Consider the following 20,976-nt stretch of genomic DNA (forward strand, 5'->3'; position numbering starts at 1 on the left):
ACAAAATTATTGAGAATTTTTATTTTTTTCATACAAATGTAGCTTGACGCAATTTTCTTTCTCTTTTCAAATATTTTTTGTCGTCCTGAAAAGGACGGATTGGTTGATTTTTCTATGGAATTTATACGATGGTCTGTATTCTTCTTCTTTTTTCATTCCATAATACCTTTCGAAATAATTTAGGCTTTCTTTTCGGTCTTCTTGGGCAAGAGAACAGCTTGGATGTTTGGCAATACACCACCTTGGGCAATGGTAACGCCAGACAGCAATTTGTTCAATTCTTCGTCGTTACGGATGGCCAATTGCAAGTGACGGGGAATGATACGAGTCTTCTTGTTGTCACGGGCAGCATTGCCAGCCAATTCCAAGACTTCAGCAGCCAAATATTCCATGACAGCGGCTAAATAGACGGGAGCACCGGCACCAACACGCTCAGCATAGTTGCCTTTGCGCAACAGACGATGGATACGACCGACGGGGAATTGAAGACCAGCACGATTGGAACGGGACTTTGCCTTTCCCTTAACTTTGCCACCTTTACCACGACCAGACATTTTCACTTTATTTTAGTTTTGAACACTTCACTTAAGCACTGAAAAACACAAATGATAAAAATTTTCGGGCCGAAACGTGCTATTTATACTTTTCTCACACACACATTTCTTCAATAATGGGGTGGTTTGCCTTGTGTGTGCCTGCTAGCTGTGACTACCTGAAATTCTTGTCGACTACAATCTACAAATTCTGTATAGCTGGCCGTTTTGGTTATCATTTGTGAACAGTGTTAAAAGTGTTTGTGTGATTCAAAAAAAAATAATAAGTGAAAATGCCTCCTAAAACCAGTGGTAAAGCAGCAAAGAAGGCCGGCAAAGCCCAAAAGAACATTACCAAGGGCGATAAGTCGAAGAGACGTACCAAGCGTAAGGAGAGTTACGCTATCTACATTTACAAAGTGTTGAAGCAAGTCCATCCCGACACCGGTATCTCCTCCAAGGCCATGAGCATCATGAACAGTTTCGTCAACGATATCTTCGAACGTATTGCCGCCGAAGCCTCTCGTTTGGCCCACTACAACAAGCGCTCGACCATCACCAGTCGGGAAATCCAGACCGCCGTCCGTCTATTGTTGCCCGGTGAATTGGCTAAGCACGCCGTCAGTGAAGGTACCAAGGCTGTTACTAAATACACCAGCTCCAAGTAAATGTCTTGATATTTTTCATTTTGCGTCGAAATACTACCTTAAAAGGCCCTTTTCAGGGCCACAAAAAACATTTCAAAAGAGATCATATTTTGTTGAAGCTACAATTTATCATTATTTAGTAATAAACGAATAAAATTCCATAGGAAATATATTTTTCTCTATACAATGATTTTTCCATGCATTTAGCTAACTCGCATATGTGCCTATGTTTAGCCATTGCTTGTGCGATATGCTATAACAGCCATCGTCGTCGTGCATGTGTGCGTGTGTTAGTGGTGATTTGCCTTGCCGTCGTTGATCAACATCGAATGGGCATCATGTATGTGTGAGCATTTTGATACAGCACAACGGCAAAGCAACGAAATATAAGGCTGAGGCAGAAATTTTCAAAGGAAAAAATGTATTGATGGAAAATGTAAATATTTTGCCAAAATGTCATTTTTGGATGAAATTCGTGAAATTTAACAGAGAATATGAAAATATCAAATTTTTCAAAATTAAGTAGAAATTATAAAAATGACCAAATTATGGGGATTTTCGAGAATTATGACCTGTGGGTAATTAGGAAAAATTTTAAATATTTTATTATCTTTTATGACCTGGGTTAAAAAATAATCCAGTGGCGTCCACGATTATATTGGCTCAATAAAATTACCTAATAAGAACAGTAATTAGCGAAAGTAATTTTTTTCCCAAAATGAAACACGTGTACAAATTTACTTATTTATTTAGGTTACAAATATATACGATAACTGTTGAAAATAAATATTTTTCTCTTTTTTAATTTAATTTGTAGCCCTGAAAAGGGCTGTTAGATAGTATGTTTTCGAATATCGAAAATATTGTGGAAAAAGTAATCTTTCTGGGAAAAATTACTTCTTGGCGGCGGTTTTCTTAGCAGCTGGCTTCTTTGCTGCTGCGGCTTTTTTGGGCTTAGCAGCTGCAGTTTTTGCCTTGGGTGCCTTTGGTTTAGTGGCAGATGCTTTGGCGGCGGTCTTTGCTGGTTTAGCTTTAACTGTACCGGTTTTCTTGGCAGCCTTTGCCTTTGTTTTGTCGGCCTTCTTCTTTTCAGCGGTCTTCTTGGCGGCAGAGGGTTTTTTGGCAGCTGCCTTCTTCTCACCAGCGGCCTTTTTAGGGGCGGCAGCCTTCTTCTTTTTATCACCAGCGGCTGGGGCCTTCTTCTTCTTTTCAGCAGTCTTGGCTTTGGGTTCCTTAGAGGCCGAAGCAGACAATTTGAATGAACCAGAAGCACCCTTACCTTTAGTTTGGATCAATTTTCCACTGGCAACGGCACCTTTCAAGTACTTCTTGATGAAGGGGGCCAATTTTTGGGCATCTACTTTGTAGGTGCTGGCCAAGTATTTCTTGATGGCGGGCAATGATGAACCTCCACGTTCCTTCAGGGTCTTGATGGCGGCATCAACCATTTGCTGGGTTGGAGGGTGGGTAGGGGCAGCTGATGGCTTCTTTGCTTTGGCAGCGGCTTTTTTTGGTGCCTTTTTCTCAACAGCGGCAACTGGGGAGGCGGTGGCTTCAACAACGGCGGCGTCAGACATGGTTATTCACTGTTTGGTTTATATTTCACTGTTAACACAAATACACTCACAAATTTATGTGTACTATTATTTTTGTTAGCGGCGAGCTAAAGTGTAGGTACATCGAAAAGATGAGATGTGCATAGTAGTCAATTGGTAAATTTTTCGAAAGATTGTGTGGAAGCGTGTTTAATTTTTTACAAAAGTTTTCGGAGAAATTAAATTTTCCTGAAGAAGCTTTGATAATTTTCACTAAAAATGTTTTATACCTTTAAAGTATAGATTTCAGGCTATGTTTTAAAGAAAGTTTGGTGTAATTATCACTTGCCGTTTGTGAATTATAAACGTTTAACTTGGCAGATTATAAAAATGTAATCACAAATTTCCAACTAAAATTTAAAAAAATCAAATTTTTTATGAAAATTTAATTGAAAATTCTTTTTGAAAATGTAGCCTGATATGTTTACTTTAGGATCAAAGAAAAATATCGATGAAATTTCATATTTTACTATGTGAAAAAATTGAAATTATTATGTGGTCTATGACAGCAGAAATCCTCTTGTTGGCATAATTTCAATGAAGAAAAGTTTTTCTTGAAATAAATTTGAAAGCTCAAATCTTAATAAGTTTTATAAAAATTTCTTAAAAAACATTTCAGAATTTGTATATTTACATCAAAATATAACATTATTCACAAAAAGTCATAATTTACGGGGAAAAGTTACAAAATCCCCAGAATACTTCATACTACCAATGTACAGGCATTCAGTGACAAACGGTTATGTATTTTCATTTTGCAATATTTTTTATGAAATTTAACATAATTTGTTCTAAAATTTATTAAAAATAGTATTAGAAGCCATTTTCTACGTCATTTTGTCAAATTTTTGATAATTTTATGAAAAAATATTCCCAAAAAGAAATTCCTCTTTACAGGCAAATATCACCTAGAACACTTGGAAATGACATGAAATTAATTGCGTTTTACAAAAATGATTTTCGATCAACTTCAAAGGTAGATATTATTGGAATTCCTTTTTATAATACTTTTAATTATATTTTACATCAAAATTATCAACAAATCAATTATTTTCTTCTTCAATTTTTGAAAATAATAAATTATTACCAATTTCTTCAAATACATCGGGCAAAAATAATTTTGTAAATCCATACGGAGAAAATTCATAAACAAATCTCTTAAAATGCGTTTAAAACATTTAAAAATGTTGCTGAAAAGGAATAAAACATATTTCATACATCATTCCTGAAAAAAATTAAATACGTGGGGCACATTTTAGCTGGAAATTTTTAAAATGCACATGAAATAATTCTTAGAAATTAAAGGCAGAGAATTTTTTCCCGTTAAATTGAATAGTCCACAACAGAAAAAAATGATCGAAGGGGAATAAAATGAGAGAAATAGACAAATTTCGCGCCAAAAATCATAAAGAGAGCAATTTTTTGTTTAACGGGAAAAGGAAAAAAACAAAATGGACAAAAAAAAATCCCGTTAGCAAAATGTATGTGGTGGTTGTTTTTATGAGTCATAGCATTTTTTTCGAAGAGGGAGTACAAAAATGATAATAATTTTGCAAATTAAAGGAAAATATCAAAATGGATAATTCAAAAAATTCAAATAAAATTAAAAAAATAAAATATTCGATCAAAATAAAATAAAAAAATTAAATAAAAAAATAAAGTGTCGAAAAATCATCAACGAAAAAAAAAACAACATCAAAAAATATATCTTTATTATAAAAATGTTAATTGTTGAAAAATAATCATAGCCCTAAATTATTTTTATTTTTTTCAAAAAAATACTAAAAATTGTAGATTGAGTAAAAAAATATCTCTTTTTTATAAAATATTTGTGGTCCTGAAAAGGACCGATTGTTTTGTTGTAAAATTGTTGCTTTTAAAACGTCAAGAATTTAAGCACGTTCTCCACGAATACGTCTGGCCAATTGGATATCCTTAGGCATGATGGTGACACGCTTAGCATGGATGGCGCACAAGTTAGTATCTTCGAAAAGACCAACCAAGTAGGCTTCACTGGCTTCTTGCAAGGCCATAACAGCAGAGCTCTGGAAACGCAAGTCAGTTTTGAAATCTTGAGCGATTTCACGAACCAAACGTTGGAAGGGCAATTTGCGGATCAACAATTCAGTACTCTTCTGGTAACGACGGATTTCACGCAAAGCAACTGTACCAGGACGGAAACGATGAGGCTTCTTAACACCGCCGGTGGCTGGGGCACTCTTACGGGCAGCTTTGGTAGCTAGTTGTTTACGGGGAGCCTTTCCACCGGTCGATTTACGGGCAGTTTGCTTAGTACGAGCCATTTTTCACTTGAATTTTTTTCACTTCACTAGAGATATGCACACAAACACGGTAGACACTGTAATAACGTTGCCATCGCCACGAAAACGAGTATTTATAGAAAATTGTGCTGTTAGCATCAACTTTCGGGGTTGATATGTTAGTGAATTCTTACCTATCCGTATACCAAATGTACACGCACACACAAAAGAGAACATACAATACTAACGGCAAATGTACACACACACATATAACTGTACATACTTTACTTGTGTGTTCAATAGTTGGAGAGAGCCTCAAATTTTGTATAAATACGAGCGGAATCGCCCGAAAAAAACATTAGTGCTCAAACTGTTCGTGAAGTGATAAGTGAAATAAACTAAAGTGAAAAAATGACTGGTCGTGGTAAAGGTGGTAAAGGCTTGGGAAAAGGTGGCGCTAAACGTCACAGGAAAGTGCTCCGTGATAACATCCAAGGTATTACCAAGCCAGCTATTAGACGTTTGGCTCGTCGTGGCGGTGTAAAACGTATCTCTGGCCTGATTTACGAAGAAACTCGTGGTGTTCTGAAGGTGTTTTTGGAAAACGTTATTCGTGATGCTGTCACCTACACCGAACATGCTAAGCGTAAAACCGTCACCGCTATGGATGTCGTATATGCTTTGAAGAGACAAGGCCGTACCTTGTACGGTTTCGGCGGTTAAACAAATTCTTGACGCAATTTGGAGAAATATTTTTTACAACAAAACAATCGGTCCTTTTCAGGACCACAAAATATATCAAAAAAGAGATACTTTCTTGTTGAAAACTATTTTTTTTAAAATTAAAATAAATAAAAAATAAACACTTACCTTAGGAAATATAGGGATTTTATGTCAAAATTTCTAATAATTTTCTTTTTCAGCTTTCTCGTATTTTTTTCTCACAAGTCGTGAAAAATCAAATAAAAAAAATATAAATACTTACTCGTTTCTATTTTCTCCAGAATATTTTCACCGAAAGCCTTCTTTTACCGATGTCTCTTATTTTATTCCCGATCATAAACATGCCGTCGGCAACTCACATCGCTAAACACATTTACTTCTTCTTCTTCTTCCTCTTCGTATAATATGAGTATAACATAGCGTCGCTTTATGTATGTATTGGTATTATTTAGTCGATATTACTAAAGAACGACCATGCTGTGGTAGCAAAGTAATTTCATTTTGACTTTTTTTTTAAACATTGTTGAATGTTTTCTCAAAATTTAATTTGAAATTGTTGAAAATATTTATTAAATAGATCGTTGATTTATTTTATTTCGAAAAATTTCATTAAAAATTTGTAAATTTTTCACTAATCATTTCCTTTAAAATTTTACCGAAAATTAAAATCATTGAATTTTATTTAAAAGTTCTTCATTAAATGAATTTTATTTTATTTATGTTAAATTTTCTTATTTAATTTTCAATTAATTTAATTTTTCATTACATTATTTTTTAAAAATCACATTTTCGTTTTATTTAAAATTATTATTATTATTAATTTAAAATTATTTAATTTATTTCCTTTTCATCAATTTAAAAATTTTTGATTTCATTTAAAGTATCTTTTATTTTCATAAAATGTGTTTATTATTCCAAATTTCTTTAAATTATTTTCAAATATTTTCATTTAAATTTCTTTGAAATTTCATTAATATTTGCCTTTATTTTCTGAAATTTTCTTATTTTAATTTAATTTAATTATTTTCGTTAATTTTCATTTCATTATTTTACTTTTATTCTATTTTTTGTGTTTAAAATTTTCCATAGCACCACAATGCGCTTTTATTTTCATGTATGTGTCCATTTATTTCCACCAAAACACTACTTTGCCGCCAAAATTCCCTTGCAAATCATCTACTTTATGCCTTCCCCAAAGAATGCGCCGGGGTACGATTTTTTCACATAAAATTACTGCGAAGCCACCACCAACTGCCACATGCTTCTTCTTCCTCATAGTATACATACTCATTTGGTGACGCCACGATCTCTCCTCTCTCGCTCGCTCTATTCCTGAAATCATAAGAGACAACAACAACGACGACAACACAAATATCCAACTGACAACGAAAAACAGTTATTCTGCCAACGTCTCATACAAAATTATTGAGAATTTTTATTTTTTTCATACAAATGTAGCTTGACGCAATTTTCTTTCTCTTTTCAAATATTTTTTGTCGTCCTGAAAAGGACGGATTGGTTGATTTTTCTATGGAATTTATACGATGGTCTGTATTCTTCTTCTTTTTCATTCCATAATACCTTTCGAAATAATTTAGGCTTTCTTTTCGGTCTTCTTGGGCAAGAGAACAGCTTGGATGTTTGGCAATACACCACCTTGGGCAATGGTAACGCCAGACAGCAATTTGTTCAATTCTTCGTCGTTACGGATGGCCAATTGCAAGTGACGGGGAATGATACGAGTCTTCTTGTTGTCACGGGCAGCATTGCCAGCCAATTCCAAGACTTCAGCAGCCAAATATTCCATGACAGCGGCTAAATAGACGGGAGCACCGGCACCAACACGCTCAGCATAGTTGCCTTTGCGCAACAGACGATGGATACGACCGACGGGGAATTGAAGACCAGCACGATTGGAACGGGACTTTGCCTTTCCCTTAACTTTGCCACCTTTACCACGACCAGACATTTTCACTTTATTTTAGTTTTGAACACTTCACTTAAGCACTGAAAAACACAAATGATAAAAATTTTCGGGCCGAAACGTGCTATTTATACTTTTCTCACACACACATTTCTTCAATAATGGGGTGGTTTGCCTTGTGTGTGCCTGCTAGCTGTGACTACCTGAAATTCTTGTCGACTACAATCTACAAATTCTGTATAGCTGGCCGTTTTGGTTATCATTTGTGAACAGTGTTAAAAGTGTTTGTGTGATTCAAAAAAAAATAATAAGTGAAAATGCCTCCTAAAACCAGTGGTAAAGCAGCAAAGAAGGCCGGCAAAGCCCAAAAGAACATTACCAAGGGCGATAAGTCGAAGAGACGTACCAAGCGTAAGGAGAGTTACGCTATCTACATTTACAAAGTGTTGAAGCAAGTCCATCCCGACACCGGTATCTCCTCCAAGGCCATGAGCATCATGAACAGTTTCGTCAACGATATCTTCGAACGTATTGCCGCCGAAGCCTCTCGTTTGGCCCACTACAACAAGCGCTCGACCATCACCAGTCGGGAAATCCAGACCGCCGTCCGTCTATTGTTGCCCGGTGAATTGGCTAAGCACGCCGTCAGTGAAGGTACCAAGGCTGTTACTAAATACACCAGCTCCAAGTAAATGTCTTGATATTTTTCATTTTGCGTCGAAATACTACCTTAAAAGGCCCTTTTCAGGGCCACAAAAAACATTTCAAAAGAGATCATATTTTGTTGAAGCTACAATTTATCATTATTTAGTAATAAACGAATAAAATTCCATAGGAAATATATTTTTCTCTATACAATGATTTTTCCATGCATTTAGCTAACTCGCATATGTGCCTATGTTTAGCCATTGCTTGTGCGATATGCTATAACAGCCATCGTCGTCGTGCATGTGTGCGTGTGTTAGTGGTGATTTGCCTTGCCGTCGTTGATCAACATCGAATGGGCATCATGTATGTGTGAGCATTTTGATACAGCACAACGGCAAAGCAACGAAATATAAGGCTGAGGCAGAAATTTTCAAAGGAAAAAATGTATTGATGGAAAATGTAAATATTTTGCCAAAATGTCATTTTTGGATGAAATTCGTGAAATTTAACAGAGAATATGAAAATATCAAATTTTTCAAAATTAAGTAGAAATTATAAAAATGACCAAATTATGGGGATTTTCGAGAATTATGACCTGTGGGTAATTAGGAAAAATTTTAAATATTTTATTATCTTTTATGACCTGGGTTAAAAAATAATCCAGTGGCGTCCACGATTATATTGGCTCAATAAAATTACCTAATAAGAACAGTAATTAGCGAAAGTAATTTTTTTCCCAAAATGAAACACGTGTACAAATTTACTTATTTATTTAGGTTACAAATATATACGATAACTGTTGAAAATAAATATTTTTCTCTTTTTTAATTTAATTTGTAGCCCTGAAAAGGGCTGTTAGATAGTATGTTTTCGAATATCGAAAATATTGTGGAAAAAGTAATCTTTCTGGGAAAAATTACTTCTTGGCGGCGGTTTTCTTAGCAGCTGGCTTCTTTGCTGCTGCGGCTTTTTTGGGCTTAGCAGCTGCAGTTTTTGCCTTGGGTGCCTTTGGTTTAGTGGCAGATGCTTTGGCGGCGGTCTTTGCTGGTTTAGCTTTAACTGTACCGGTTTTCTTGGCAGCCTTTGCCTTTGTTTTGTCGGCCTTCTTCTTTTCAGCGGTCTTCTTGGCGGCAGAGGGTTTTTTGGCAGCTGCCTTCTTCTCACCAGCGGCCTTTTTAGGGGCGGCAGCCTTCTTCTTTTTATCACCAGCGGCTGGGGCCTTCTTCTTCTTTTCAGCAGTCTTGGCTTTGGGTTCCTTAGAGGCCGAAGCAGACAATTTGAATGAACCAGAAGCACCCTTACCTTTAGTTTGGATCAATTTTCCACTGGCAACGGCACCTTTCAAGTACTTCTTGATGAAGGGGGCCAATTTTTGGGCATCTACTTTGTAGGTGCTGGCCAAGTATTTCTTGATGGCGGGCAATGATGAACCTCCACGTTCCTTCAGGGTCTTGATGGCGGCATCAACCATTTGCTGGGTTGGAGGGTGGGTAGGGGCAGCTGATGGCTTCTTTGCTTTGGCAGCGGCTTTTTTTGGTGCCTTTTTCTCAACAGCGGCAACTGGGGAGGCGGTGGCTTCAACAACGGCGGCGTCAGACATGGTTATTCACTGTTTGGTTTATATTTCACTGTTAACACAAATACACTCACAAATTTATGTGTACTATTATTTTTGTTAGCGGCGTTTCAAGTTTTCAAGTTTCAAGTTTATTAATTCAATTCATTAATACAATATATATATGACTTATGTCTAACAAAAGCTCTTAAGGACTACTTAAAACTACTTAGCATACTAATATTTATCTAAGTTTAACTCATTAATACATATATATGTGCATAATGTATGCATCATATCGCTAACACCAGAAATTAAATTTCATTGTATGTAATATATGTTGTATTTAGCTTATATTCCCCCAGAAAAATAATTATTAAAAAAAGGGGCTAATAAACAAAAAAAAAAAAAAAAAAGAAAAAAGTGTATTTTGGAATTATGGTTATGGTGCTTAAAACTACTTATAATTAACTATGTACAGGTGTGCTTCATCGGCTACTGGGATATATTGTAGACGGTATTATTAATGTCGAACGTCTTATAACGGCGGTGATAGAAAAGTAATTGACTATCAATAGAGAGAAGGCCTGCTCTGTCCAAAGGTAATAAACACTTTGGTGCGTGATAGTTTGTCTCTAATATGTTGTTAATGTCAGTAATACTATTATTATTAAGGCTGTCAATAATTAAGGAATTTTCCAAAAATGATGATTTTTCTAGGAATTTTAGAGCACCCTTGATCAGGAACATATCGATTCTGTCGAAAGGTGTGTTCTCGTATACAGCGGAATTGTGCGGGAGTCGCCATATTCCATTGTTGTCTAGTATGGGTTTTATTTCAAGACACGATCTTAGCACCCTCCTCTCCCAGATACGAATTCTCTCCATTTGATGGGAGGAGATTCCGTACCAGACGGGGAAGGCGTATGCCAAGATCGGTCGAATTATTTGCTTATAAATTAACAGTTTGACAGGCAGTGTTAGTCCACCTGATCTGCAAATAACCCGCTGGTAAGCCCAGAATAATTTTTTGGCCTTACCGAGAATGTAGTCCACATGTCTGACGAACTCAAAATTGGAGTGGAAAACCACGCCCAGATATTTGAGCTGGTCAGACACGCGGATCAATTGTCCTCCGATATATGGCGTAGCTTCAAAGCCTCTGGAGCTGGGGAAGAGGTGTTTTTTTATACCTTTAAAAACGATGCCTTCACATTTGATGATGTTAAGTCTCATTTTCCATTTCTCAAAATATATGGAAAGGGTGGCCAAATATTGGTTTAGGCGTCTATTTGTGTTATGAGCATGGGCTCCAGATGCAGCGATAAATATATCGTCTGCATATATTAATAGCAGATCCCCCTCGGGTGGTTGTGGAATATCTGCTAGGAATATATTAAACAATATAGGTCCAAGTAAGGACCCTTGTGGGACGCCTGCGTATATATTCCTGTCCGTGGAGAAGGAATCTCCGATTCTAACTTTGAACTTTCTTGATTTTAGAAAGTCCGCTACAATTCTGCAGGTATTGCGATCCATGTTTAAATTAACCATTTTATAAACAATGGCATTGTGCCATACGTTGTCGAATGCCCTGGAGAAATCCAGGCTAATCCCTATTGTAATATGCCTATTGTTTAGGGCATTAGAAACATGATTCCCAAGGACTGTGAGGGCATGTGACGTGGACAGTCCTTTCCTGAAGCCAAACTGGCTGTCAGAAAGTAGTCCGCGGTCCTCAATTTCCAAGGAAATCTGTTGTAGGATGAAGTATTCTAGTAGTTTCCCAAATGCTGATAGTAGACTAATAGGTCTATAACTATCTGGCCTTGTGGGGTCCTTTCCTGGCTTTGGGATGGGAACAGTTATGGCGGTCTTCCAAATATTGGGGAAATAACCCAGGTTTAAGCAATGGTTATAGATTATAGCCAAAGTGGACCATGTTGAATTATCAGTCTTTCTAAGTACAAACTCAGGGATTCCATCGGGTCCACTGGATTTACTGTTGGGTCTCCTCTTGACTGCAGCGCCTATATCCTCAGGGGATATAAGACTGAGTTCTGGGATATGTTCAGAGCCATCCGCTAGTAAATTTTCAGAAAAATTTACCAGGGGAGACCTACTATTGAATTCTTGTTCTATAATATTAATACTACCATCTTGGGGACGTGGTGCAGTAATCATGCCTTGAATAGAATCAGCGATGATATTGGCTTTATCCTCGTCAATATATATAGCAGTTCCATTATCGTCAGAAAGAGCAGGTATGGTACTGCGCCTAATGCCAGCGGCAGCCTTGACTTTGCCGTACACTCTTTCGTTCATAGTGATACCATTCAGGAAGCTTATCCAGTGCTCACTGTCGTGTTGTGAAATAGCCCCCTGAATAGTTCTGTCAAGGTTATTAATATTATTCTTGATATCGTCATACCTAAATGGGTCTCTACAGCGGTAGAGCGTACGGCGTAGTCGTTTCTTTTCCCGGATGAGGTCCAGAATATTAGAGGGAAGAGGGCGTAATCCTCTATTGCCTTTTTTAACTTTTGGGATAGATTCATCCATAGCCCTTTGGAAAATATCCACCATTTTCTCAATACCTATATCTATTTCCGAAACCGTGACATTTCGGTTAATAGGGAGTTGGCAGCTGGGCAAATCTTCCCCTAGTATCCTATTAAACCTACGTATATCAATTTTTTTGTAATCAAAAAATTTTGCATTTCTGGTGATTATAGGGATTATGCCACGCACATTGATAGTAATTGCCAAGTGATCGGAATTACAATCGGTTGTGCTGATACCTCTACCTCCATTATCGTCAATATCTATGCCAGGGGAGGCTAAGCATATGTCGATGTATGTTTCAGAACTTCTACTTATTCGGGTGGGGCCGTCAGTAGGAATTACTGTAAGGTCCGGACACCCTAAAATGAAATCGGCTATGGATCTGCCTCTAGAGCAGGAGGTGGTACCGCCCCAGCTGATATGTCGGGCGTTGAGATCAGCTCCAATGATGATGTGTCCGTCTCTCGCCAAAGGTCTGAGGCATTCAAGATCAGAGGAGCTAAACCCATCGCCAGGTCTACAGTACATGCTCACTACATGTAGCGTCGACCCATCTACCCTAAATAATTTAATACAACAATTTTCTATGCTACCAGAATCTAGGACTACTTGTTCGCATTTTATGTTTTGCTTAACTAGGATAGCAGTACCGCGGCCAGTTCTATCTATTCTTCTCTGCAAAAAGGTTTTATAGCCCTCCATGACCAGATTCGCATGGGTAGGCACCATATGCTCCGCCAACATCATCACATCAGGCCGATGGTCTTTAAGAAACAGATTTAAAAAGTGTTTCTTGTGCCTCGATACTAATGAGTTGACGTTGGCGAACATGCACTTGATAGATCTAGTCATCAGAGCAGAGTGAAGTTAAGATGCCAATCATAGCCTTAGCTTGGCAATCTTGATTTACACTATTTAAGTCCTTGGCGTATTTGCGGACTTTCGCAAGGCATGAGAAGAAATCGTTGCCGAAATTCTTCTTGCAAATTTGATCAAAGTTTTCGAATGAGGTCATTATGTCAGTCATAGGCCTATCCCCTGTATTGGCCACTGAATTGTGTGCAGGTGTGTTTTGTGACAGATCGTTCTGTTTCGTAATTTCAGCAAAAGAGACACCCAATTTAACTTTGCCACTATTGGCCGAAAATCTATTTTGACGTGTTGCTTTTTTATTATTTTTTGCAACCGCATCGGATTTAATTTTTGCAAGTCGCGATTGTCGAATTGGACATTCGCGTGAGTTGGCAGCGTGTCCCTCCTTGTTGCAATTTACGCATTTAAAAATGTAATCCGGTTTTTTGGAGATTTGGCCCGTTATGGGATCTTTAACCTCAATCATGGTGGGCCTAAGGACACCGGGAGGGATGTGACACTTTTTAGGGCCATGTGCTCCCCCACACTTACAACACCTGTATGGCATACCACAGCCCCCAGAGGAGTGAGTTGGCCGTTGGCAATTGTGGCATTGGGTTAGACCCTTTTTTGTATCTCTTCTGAGTGAAATGCCGCAGTTAAGGAACTTGCGGACTTTGAACAGGCGATCTATATCTGATCCTTTACTGAAGTGGATGAGCCACTTCTCAAAATCTAAATAAATTACTCTTAGAACTTCAAGGTTAATGTCTAGGTTTAAGAGGCCATCCTTAATATCCTCGGCATCATATGTCGAGGATAATCTTTCCATAATGATGGAGTGAGGAGTCTGATCTTTAGAGGAGTACGTAAAAAAATTTATGCCCCTGCTGATAAAAAGTGCTCTAATCTTCGAATGGTCTTCGATGGATGCCATTTGAAAGTTTGCCTTTTTTTTATTGACAACCTTAATTGAAAAGTCTTCGTGTCCGATTTCGGTCGTAATTAAACTTCTAAACTCTTTTATATTGACGTTATAGGCCGTTATAAGAGGTATCGACTTACGTTTGATGTTAGGTGACTCCGATGAAGCGCCCTTATCAGCTGTAGTATTGTTGTCGCTCGTGTCCATGTAGTTGGTCTGCGATATTATTTTAACCTTACGCCTGGGCTTCTTCTTTTTCTGAGCTGCAGACATAGGTGTTATAGAGCTAATATCTTCCCTGCTTTCGGTTGATATGGCAGGTATATCTGGTTGTGTAGTTGCCTTTGTCGCATTAGGCACATCCTTCTTATTTTCTGAGGCTCGGCATGCACTCAGTATGTTTATTCGTGGTACCGGCGGTGTATCCACAGGCTGCACTGGCAGTGTGTCAGCATAGTCCATCTTCAAGGTAGCATCATTACTGCATTTATTTCTATTGCTCTTGTTTTCATTAGTTGGAGCAATTTGTTTTTCGAGGTTAGTGATAATTCGTTTGCAGCTCATTTCCTTGGAGTGAGCTGCTGTAAGTTGCCTAGCTGATTCAGCCTGCATATTTTTTAGAAATGTCAGCTCGGCTGTCAGTACTTTATTTTGATTCTCCAGCGAGATAATCTTATCTTGCAGTTGTCTAATGACTGCGTTCATTTCAGAGTAGTTGGTTGGCGAGTCGCATTTCCGTTTTAGTTGCGGCCTGGCATATTTTACCTCTTGCCATTCACCAATCTCGTCTGTAGTTTGTCTCTGCAACGGTTTAGTTGTATCTGCGTTGCCAGCATTCATGTTGTCAACATTTATGAATGCTGTAGTCTCGGTGGCGGATGATTTATTTTCGCCCAGTAGTAGCTTATCGGCAGCAGACTTATCTGCCGCCTGTAAGACGTTCATATGTAATAACGTCCGCTTGTAGCACAGTTTGTTTGAAAACGAATTTTATCTCCCTGAAGGTAATATTTGCCTTCAGTAATTTGTTTTCACTTCCAGTTGTTTATATTCACTGTTTGGTTTATATTTCACTGTTAACACAAATACACTCACAAATTTATGTGTACTATTATTTATTTTTCTTTGATCTTTTGTTAGCGGCGAGCTAAAGTGTAGGTACATCGAAAAGATGAGATGTGCATAGTAGTCAATTGGTAAATTTTTCGAAAGATTGTGTGGAAGCGTGTTTAATTTTTTACAAAAGTTTTCGGAGAAATTAAATTTTCCTGAAGAAGCTTTGATAATTTTCACTAAAAATGTTTTATACCTTTAAAGTATAGATTTCAGGCTATGTTTTAAAGAAAGTTTGGTGTAATTATCACTTGCCGTTTGTGAATTATAAACGTTTAACTTGGCAGATTATAAAAATGTAATCACAAATTTCCAACTAAAATTTAAAAAAATCAAATTTTTTATGAAAATTTAATTGAAAATTCTTTTTGAAAATGTAGCCTGATATGTTTACTTTAGGATCAAAGAAAAATATCGATGAAATTTCATATTTTACTATGTGAAAAAATTGAAATTATTATGTGGTCTATGACAGCAGAAATCCTCTTGTTGGCATAATTTCAATGAAGAAAAGTTTTTCTTGAAATAAATTTGAAAGCTCAAATCTTAATAAGTTTTATAAAAATTTCTTAAAAAACATTTCAGAATTTGTATATTTACATCAAAATATAACATTATTCACAAAAAGTCATAATTTACGGGGAAAAGTTACAAAATCCCCAGAATACTTCATACTACCAATGTACAGGCATTCAGTGACAAACGGTTATGTATTTTCATTTTGCAATATTTTTTATGAAATTTAACATAATTTGTTCTAAAATTTATTAAAAATAGTATTAGAAGCCATTTTCTACGTCATTTTGTCAAATTTTTGATAATTTTATGAAAAAATATTCCCAAAAAGAAATTCCTCTTTACAGGCAAATATCACCTAGAACACTTGGAAATGACATGAAATTAATTGCGTTTTACAAAAATGATTTTCGATCAACTTCAAAGGTAGATATTATTGGAATTCCTTTTTATAATACTTTTAATTATATTTTACATCAAAATTATCAACAAATCAATTATTTTCTTCTTCAATTTTTGAAAATAATAAATTATTACCAATTTCTTCAAATACATCGGGCAAAAATAATTTTGTAAATCCATACGGAGAAAATTCATAAACAAATCTCTTAAAATGCGTTTAAAACATTTAAAAATGTTGCTGAAAAGGAATAAAACATATTTCATACATCATTCCTGAAAAAAATTAAATACGTGGGGCACATTTTAGCTGGAAATTTTTAAAATGCACATGAAATAATTCTTAGAAATTAAAGGCAGAGAATTTTTTCCCGTTAAATTGAATAGTCCACAACAGAAAAAAATGATCGAAGGGGAATAAAATGAGAGAAATAGACAAATTTCGCGCCAAAAATCATAAAGAGAGCAATTTTTTGTTTAACGGGAAAAGGAAAAAAACAAAATGGACAAAAAAAAATCCCGTTAGCAAAATGTATGTGGTGGTTGTTTTTATGAGTCATAGCATTTTTTTCGAAGAGGGAGTACAAAAATGATAATAATTTTGCAAATTAAAGGAAAATATCAAAATGGATAATTCAAAAAATTCAAATAAAATTAAAAAAATAAAATATTCGATCAAAATAAAATAAAAAAATTAAATAAAAAAATAAAGTGTCGAAAAATCATCAACGAAAAAAAAAACAACATCAAAAAATATATCTTTATTATAAAAAATGTTAATTGTTGAAAAATAATCATAGCCCTAAATTATTTTTATTTTTTTCAAAAAAATACTAAAAATTGTAGATTGAGTAAAAAAATATCTCTTTTTTATAAAATATTTGTGGTCCTGAAAAGGACCGATTGTTTTGTTGTAAAATTGTTGCTTTTAAAACGTCAAGAATTTAAGCACGTTCTCCACGAATACGTCTGGCCAATTGGATATCCTTAGGCATGATGGTGACACGCTTAGCATGGATGGCGCACAAGTTAGTATCTTCGAAAAGACCAACCAAGTAGGCTTCACTGGCTTCTTGCAAGGCCATAACAGCAGAGCTCTGGAAACGCAAGTCAGTTTTGAAATCTTGAGCGATTTCACGAACCAAACGTTGGAAGGGCAATTTGCGGATCAACAATTCAGTACTCTTCTGGTAACGACGGATTTCACGCAAAGCAACTGTACCAGGACGGAAACGATGAGGCTTCTTAACACCGCCGGTGGCTGGGGCACTCTTACGGGCAGCTTTGGTAGCTAGTTGTTTACGGGGAGCCTTTCCACCGGTCGATTTACGGGCAGTTTGCTTAGTACGAGCCATTTTTCACTTGAATTTTTTTCACTTCACTAGAGATATGCACACAAACACGGTAGACACTGTAATAACGTTGCCATCGCCACGAAAACGAGTATTTATAGAAAATTGTGCTGTTAGCATCAACTTTCGGGGTTGATATGTTAGTGAATTCTTACCTATCCGTATACCAAATGTACACGCACACACAAAAGAGAACATACAATACTAACGGCAAATGTACACACACACATATAACTGTACATACTTTACTTGTGTGTTCAATAGTTGGAGAGAGCCTCAAATTTTGTATAAATACGAGCGGAATCGCCCGAAAAAAACATTATTGCTCAAACTGTTCGTGAAGTGATAAGTGAAATAAACTAAAGTGAAAAAATGACTGGTCGTGGTAAAGGTGGTAAAGGCTTGGGAAAAGGTGGCGCTAAACGTCACAGGAAAGTGCTCCGTGATAACATCCAAGGTATTACCAAGCCAGCTATTAGACGTTTGGCTCGTCGTGGCGGTGTAAAACGTATCTCTGGCCTGATTTACGAAGAAACTCGTGGTGTTCTGAAGGTGTTTTTGGAAAACGTTATTCGTGATGCTGTCACCTACACCGAACATGCTAAGCGTAAAACCGTCACCGCTATGGATGTCGTATATGCTTTGAAGAGACAAGGCCGTACCTTGTACGGTTTCGGCGGTTAAACAAATTCTTGACGCAATTTGGAGAAATATTTTTTACAACAAAACAATCGGTCCTTTTCAGGACCACAAAATATATCAAAAAAGAGATACTTTCTTGTTGAAAACTATTTTTTTAAAATTAAAATAAATAAAAAATAAACACTTACCTTAGGAAATATAGGGATTTTATGTCAAAATTTCTAATAATTTTCTTTTTCAGCTTTCTCGTATTTTTTTCTCACAAGTCGTGAAAAATCAAATAAAAAAATATAAATACTTACTCGTTTCTATTTTCTCCAGAATATTTTCACCGAAAGCCTTCTTTTACCGATGTCTCTTATTTTATTCCCGATCATAAACATGCCGTCGGCAACTCACATCGCTAAACACATTTACTTCTTCTTCTTCTTCCTCTTCGTATAATATGAGTATAACATAGCGTCGCTTTATGTATGTATTGGTATTATTTAGTCGATATTACTAAAGAACGACCATGCTGTGGTAGCAAAGTAATTTCATTTTGACTTTTTTTTTAAACATTGTTGAATGTTTTCTCAAAATTTAATTTGAAATTGTTGAAAATATTTATTAAATAGATCGTTGATTTATTTTATTTCGAAAAATTTCATTAAAAATTTGTAAATTTTTCACTAATCATTTCCTTTAAAATTTTACCGAAAATTAAAATCATTGAATTTTATTTAAAAGTTCTTCATTAAATGAATTTTATTTTATTTATGTTAAATTTTCTTATTTAATTTTCAATTAATTTAATTTTTCATTACATTATTTTTTAAAAATCACATTTTCGTTTTATTTAAAATTATTATTATTATTAATTTAAAATTATTTAATTTATTTCCTTTTCATCAATTTAAAAATTTTTGATTTCATTTAAAGTATCTTTTATTTTCATAAAATGTGTTTATTATTCCAAATTTCTTTAAATTATTTTCAAATATTTTCATTTAAATTTCTTTGAAATTTCATTAATATTTGCCTTTATTTTCTGAAATTTTCTTATTTTAATTTAATTTAATTATTTTCGTTAATTTTCATTTCATTATTTTACTTTTATTCTATTTTTTGTGTTTAAAATTTTCCATAGCACCACAATGCGCTTTTATTTTCATGTATGTGTCCATTTATTTCCACCAAAACACTACTTTGCCGCCAAAATTCCCTTGCAAATCATCTACTTTATGCCTTCCCCAAAGAATGCGCCGGGGTACGATTTTTTCACATAAAATTACTGCGAAGCCACCACCAACTGCCACATGCTTCTTCTTCCTCATAGTATACATACTCATTTGGTGACGCCACGATCTCTCCTCTCTCGCTCGCTCTATTCCTGAAATCATAAGAGACAACAACAACGACGACAACACAAATATCCAACTGACAACGAAAAACAGTTATTCTGCCAACGTCTCATACAAAATTATTGAGAATTTTTATTTTTTTCATACAAATGTAGCTTGACGCAATTTTCTTTCTCTTTTCAAATATTTTTTGTCGTCCTGAAAAGGACGGATTGGTTGATTTTTCTATGGAATTTATACGATGGTCTGTATTCTTCTTCTTTTTTCATTCCATAATACCTTTCGAAATAATTTAGGCTTTCTTTTCGGTCTTCTTGGGCAAGAGAACAGCTTGGATGTTTGGCAATACACCACCTTGGGCAATGGTAACGCCAGACAGCAATTTGTTCAATTCTTCGTCGTTACGGATGGCCAATTGCAAGTGACGGGGAATGATACGAGTCTTCTTGTTGTCACGGGCAGCATTGCCAGCCAATTCCAAGACTTCAGCAGCCAAATATTCCATGACAGCGGCTAAATAGACGGGAGCACCGGCACCAACACGCTCAGCATAGTTGCCTTTGCGCAACAGACGATGGATACGACCGACGGGGAATTGAAGACCAGCACGATTGGAACGGGACTTTGCCTTTCCCTTAACTTTGCCACCTTTACCACGACCAGACATTTTCACTTTATTTTAGTTTTGAACACTTCACTTAAGCACTGAAAAACACAAATGATAAAAATTTTCGGGCCGAAACGTGCTATTTATACTTTTCTCACACACACATTTCTTCAATAATGGGGTGGTTTGCCTTGTGTGTGCCTGCTAGCTGTGACTACCTGAAATTCTTGTCGACTACAATCTACAAATTCTGTATAGCTGGCCGTTTTGGTTATCATTTGTGAACAGTGTTAAAAGTGTTTGTGTGATTCAAAAAAAAATAATAAGTGAAAATGCCTCCTAAAACCAGTGGTAAAGCAGCAAAGAAGGCCGGCAAAGCCCAAAAGAACATTACCAAGGGCGATAAGTCGAAGAGACGTACCAAGCGTAAGGAGAGTTACGCTATCTACATTTACAAAGTGTTGAAGCAAGTCCATCCCGACACCGGTATCTCCTCCAAGGCCATGAGCATCATGAACAGTTTCGTCAACGATATCTTCGAACGTATTGCCGCCGAAGCCTCTCGTTTGGCCCACTACAACAAGCGCTCGACCATCACCAGTCGGGAAATCCAGACCGCCGTCCGTCTATTGTTGCCCGGTGAATTGGCTAAGCACGCCGTCAGTGAAGGTACCAAGGCTGTTACTAAATACACCAGCTCCAAGTAAATGTCTTGATATTTTTCATTTTGCGTCGAAATACTACCTTAAAAGGCCCTTTTCAGGGCCACAAAAAAC

At 36.2% G+C, this 20,976-nt stretch overlaps 10 protein-coding genes across 10 annotated transcripts; 5 read left to right on the plus strand and 5 right to left on the minus strand.

The window, feature by feature from the left end:
• Positions 1 to 86: 86 nt before the first annotated feature.
• LOC131806243 (histone H2A) lies at positions 87 to 593 on the minus strand. The gene has a single exon (XM_059130202.1). It carries the CDS (start codon positions 552 to 554, stop codon positions 180 to 182), a length of 375 nt encoding a protein of 124 aa, XP_058986185.1. The 5' UTR covers positions 555 to 593; the 3' UTR covers positions 87 to 179.
• Positions 594 to 697: 104 nt separating this feature from the next.
• Positions 698 to 1,240, plus strand: LOC131806249 (histone H2B). The gene has a single exon (XM_059130210.1). It carries the CDS (start codon positions 827 to 829, stop codon positions 1,199 to 1,201), a length of 375 nt encoding a protein of 124 aa, XP_058986193.1. The 5' UTR covers positions 698 to 826; the 3' UTR covers positions 1,202 to 1,240.
• Positions 1,241 to 2,015: 775 nt separating this feature from the next.
• LOC131806235 (histone H1-like) lies at positions 2,016 to 2,810 on the minus strand. The gene has a single exon (XM_059130194.1). It carries the CDS (start codon positions 2,755 to 2,757, stop codon positions 2,074 to 2,076), a length of 684 nt encoding a protein of 227 aa, XP_058986177.1. The 5' UTR covers positions 2,758 to 2,810; the 3' UTR covers positions 2,016 to 2,073.
• A 2,603-nt stretch (positions 2,811 to 5,413) lies between these two features.
• LOC131806257 (histone H4) lies at positions 5,414 to 5,830 on the plus strand. Its single transcript, XM_059130219.1, has one exon. The coding sequence runs from the start codon at positions 5,448 to 5,450 to the stop codon at positions 5,757 to 5,759; it is 312 nt and encodes a 103-aa protein (XP_058986202.1). The 5' UTR covers positions 5,414 to 5,447; the 3' UTR covers positions 5,760 to 5,830.
• Positions 5,831 to 7,308: 1,478 nt separating this feature from the next.
• Positions 7,309 to 7,767, minus strand: LOC131806244 (histone H2A). The gene has a single exon (XM_059130203.1). It carries the CDS (start codon positions 7,726 to 7,728, stop codon positions 7,354 to 7,356), a length of 375 nt encoding a protein of 124 aa, XP_058986186.1. The 5' UTR covers positions 7,729 to 7,767; the 3' UTR covers positions 7,309 to 7,353.
• A 104-nt stretch (positions 7,768 to 7,871) lies between these two features.
• On the plus strand, positions 7,872 to 8,414 carry LOC131806250 (histone H2B). Its single transcript, XM_059130211.1, has one exon. It carries the CDS (start codon positions 8,001 to 8,003, stop codon positions 8,373 to 8,375), a length of 375 nt encoding a protein of 124 aa, XP_058986194.1. The 5' UTR covers positions 7,872 to 8,000; the 3' UTR covers positions 8,376 to 8,414.
• Positions 8,415 to 9,189: 775 nt separating this feature from the next.
• Positions 9,190 to 9,984, minus strand: LOC131806236 (histone H1-like). The gene has a single exon (XM_059130195.1). It carries the CDS (start codon positions 9,929 to 9,931, stop codon positions 9,248 to 9,250), a length of 684 nt encoding a protein of 227 aa, XP_058986178.1. The 5' UTR covers positions 9,932 to 9,984; the 3' UTR covers positions 9,190 to 9,247.
• Positions 9,985 to 17,947: 7,963 nt separating this feature from the next.
• On the plus strand, positions 17,948 to 18,363 carry LOC131806258 (histone H4). The gene has a single exon (XM_059130220.1). It carries the CDS (start codon positions 17,981 to 17,983, stop codon positions 18,290 to 18,292), a length of 312 nt encoding a protein of 103 aa, XP_058986203.1. The 5' UTR covers positions 17,948 to 17,980; the 3' UTR covers positions 18,293 to 18,363.
• Positions 18,364 to 19,792: 1,429 nt separating this feature from the next.
• On the minus strand, positions 19,793 to 20,299 carry LOC131806245 (histone H2A). The gene has a single exon (XM_059130205.1). The coding sequence runs from the start codon at positions 20,258 to 20,260 to the stop codon at positions 19,886 to 19,888; it is 375 nt and encodes a 124-aa protein (XP_058986188.1). The 5' UTR covers positions 20,261 to 20,299; the 3' UTR covers positions 19,793 to 19,885.
• A 104-nt stretch (positions 20,300 to 20,403) lies between these two features.
• On the plus strand, positions 20,404 to 20,946 carry LOC131806251 (histone H2B). Its single transcript, XM_059130212.1, has one exon. It carries the CDS (start codon positions 20,533 to 20,535, stop codon positions 20,905 to 20,907), a length of 375 nt encoding a protein of 124 aa, XP_058986195.1. The 5' UTR covers positions 20,404 to 20,532; the 3' UTR covers positions 20,908 to 20,946.
• Positions 20,947 to 20,976: the final 30 nt, after the last annotated feature.

This window comes from Musca domestica, unplaced genomic scaffold (genome assembly GCF_030504385.1).
Source record: "Musca domestica strain aabys unplaced genomic scaffold, Musca_domestica.polishedcontigs.V.1.1 7, whole genome shotgun sequence".
Classification (NCBI taxonomy): Eukaryota; Metazoa; Arthropoda; class Insecta; order Diptera; family Muscidae; genus Musca; species Musca domestica.

Coding starts and splice junctions, on each gene's coding strand:
- LOC131806243 (XM_059130202.1), bottom strand. CDS start 554: ATGTCTGGTCGTGGTAAAGGTGGCAAAGTTAAGGGAAAGGCAAAGTCC.
- LOC131806249 (XM_059130210.1), top strand. CDS start 827: ATGCCTCCTAAAACCAGTGGTAAAGCAGCAAAGAAGGCCGGCAAAGCC.
- LOC131806235 (XM_059130194.1), bottom strand. CDS start 2,757: ATGTCTGACGCCGCCGTTGTTGAAGCCACCGCCTCCCCAGTTGCCGCT.
- LOC131806257 (XM_059130219.1), top strand. CDS start 5,448: ATGACTGGTCGTGGTAAAGGTGGTAAAGGCTTGGGAAAAGGTGGCGCT.
- LOC131806244 (XM_059130203.1), bottom strand. CDS start 7,728: ATGTCTGGTCGTGGTAAAGGTGGCAAAGTTAAGGGAAAGGCAAAGTCC.
- LOC131806250 (XM_059130211.1), top strand. CDS start 8,001: ATGCCTCCTAAAACCAGTGGTAAAGCAGCAAAGAAGGCCGGCAAAGCC.
- LOC131806236 (XM_059130195.1), bottom strand. CDS start 9,931: ATGTCTGACGCCGCCGTTGTTGAAGCCACCGCCTCCCCAGTTGCCGCT.
- LOC131806258 (XM_059130220.1), top strand. CDS start 17,981: ATGACTGGTCGTGGTAAAGGTGGTAAAGGCTTGGGAAAAGGTGGCGCT.
- LOC131806245 (XM_059130205.1), bottom strand. CDS start 20,260: ATGTCTGGTCGTGGTAAAGGTGGCAAAGTTAAGGGAAAGGCAAAGTCC.
- LOC131806251 (XM_059130212.1), top strand. CDS start 20,533: ATGCCTCCTAAAACCAGTGGTAAAGCAGCAAAGAAGGCCGGCAAAGCC.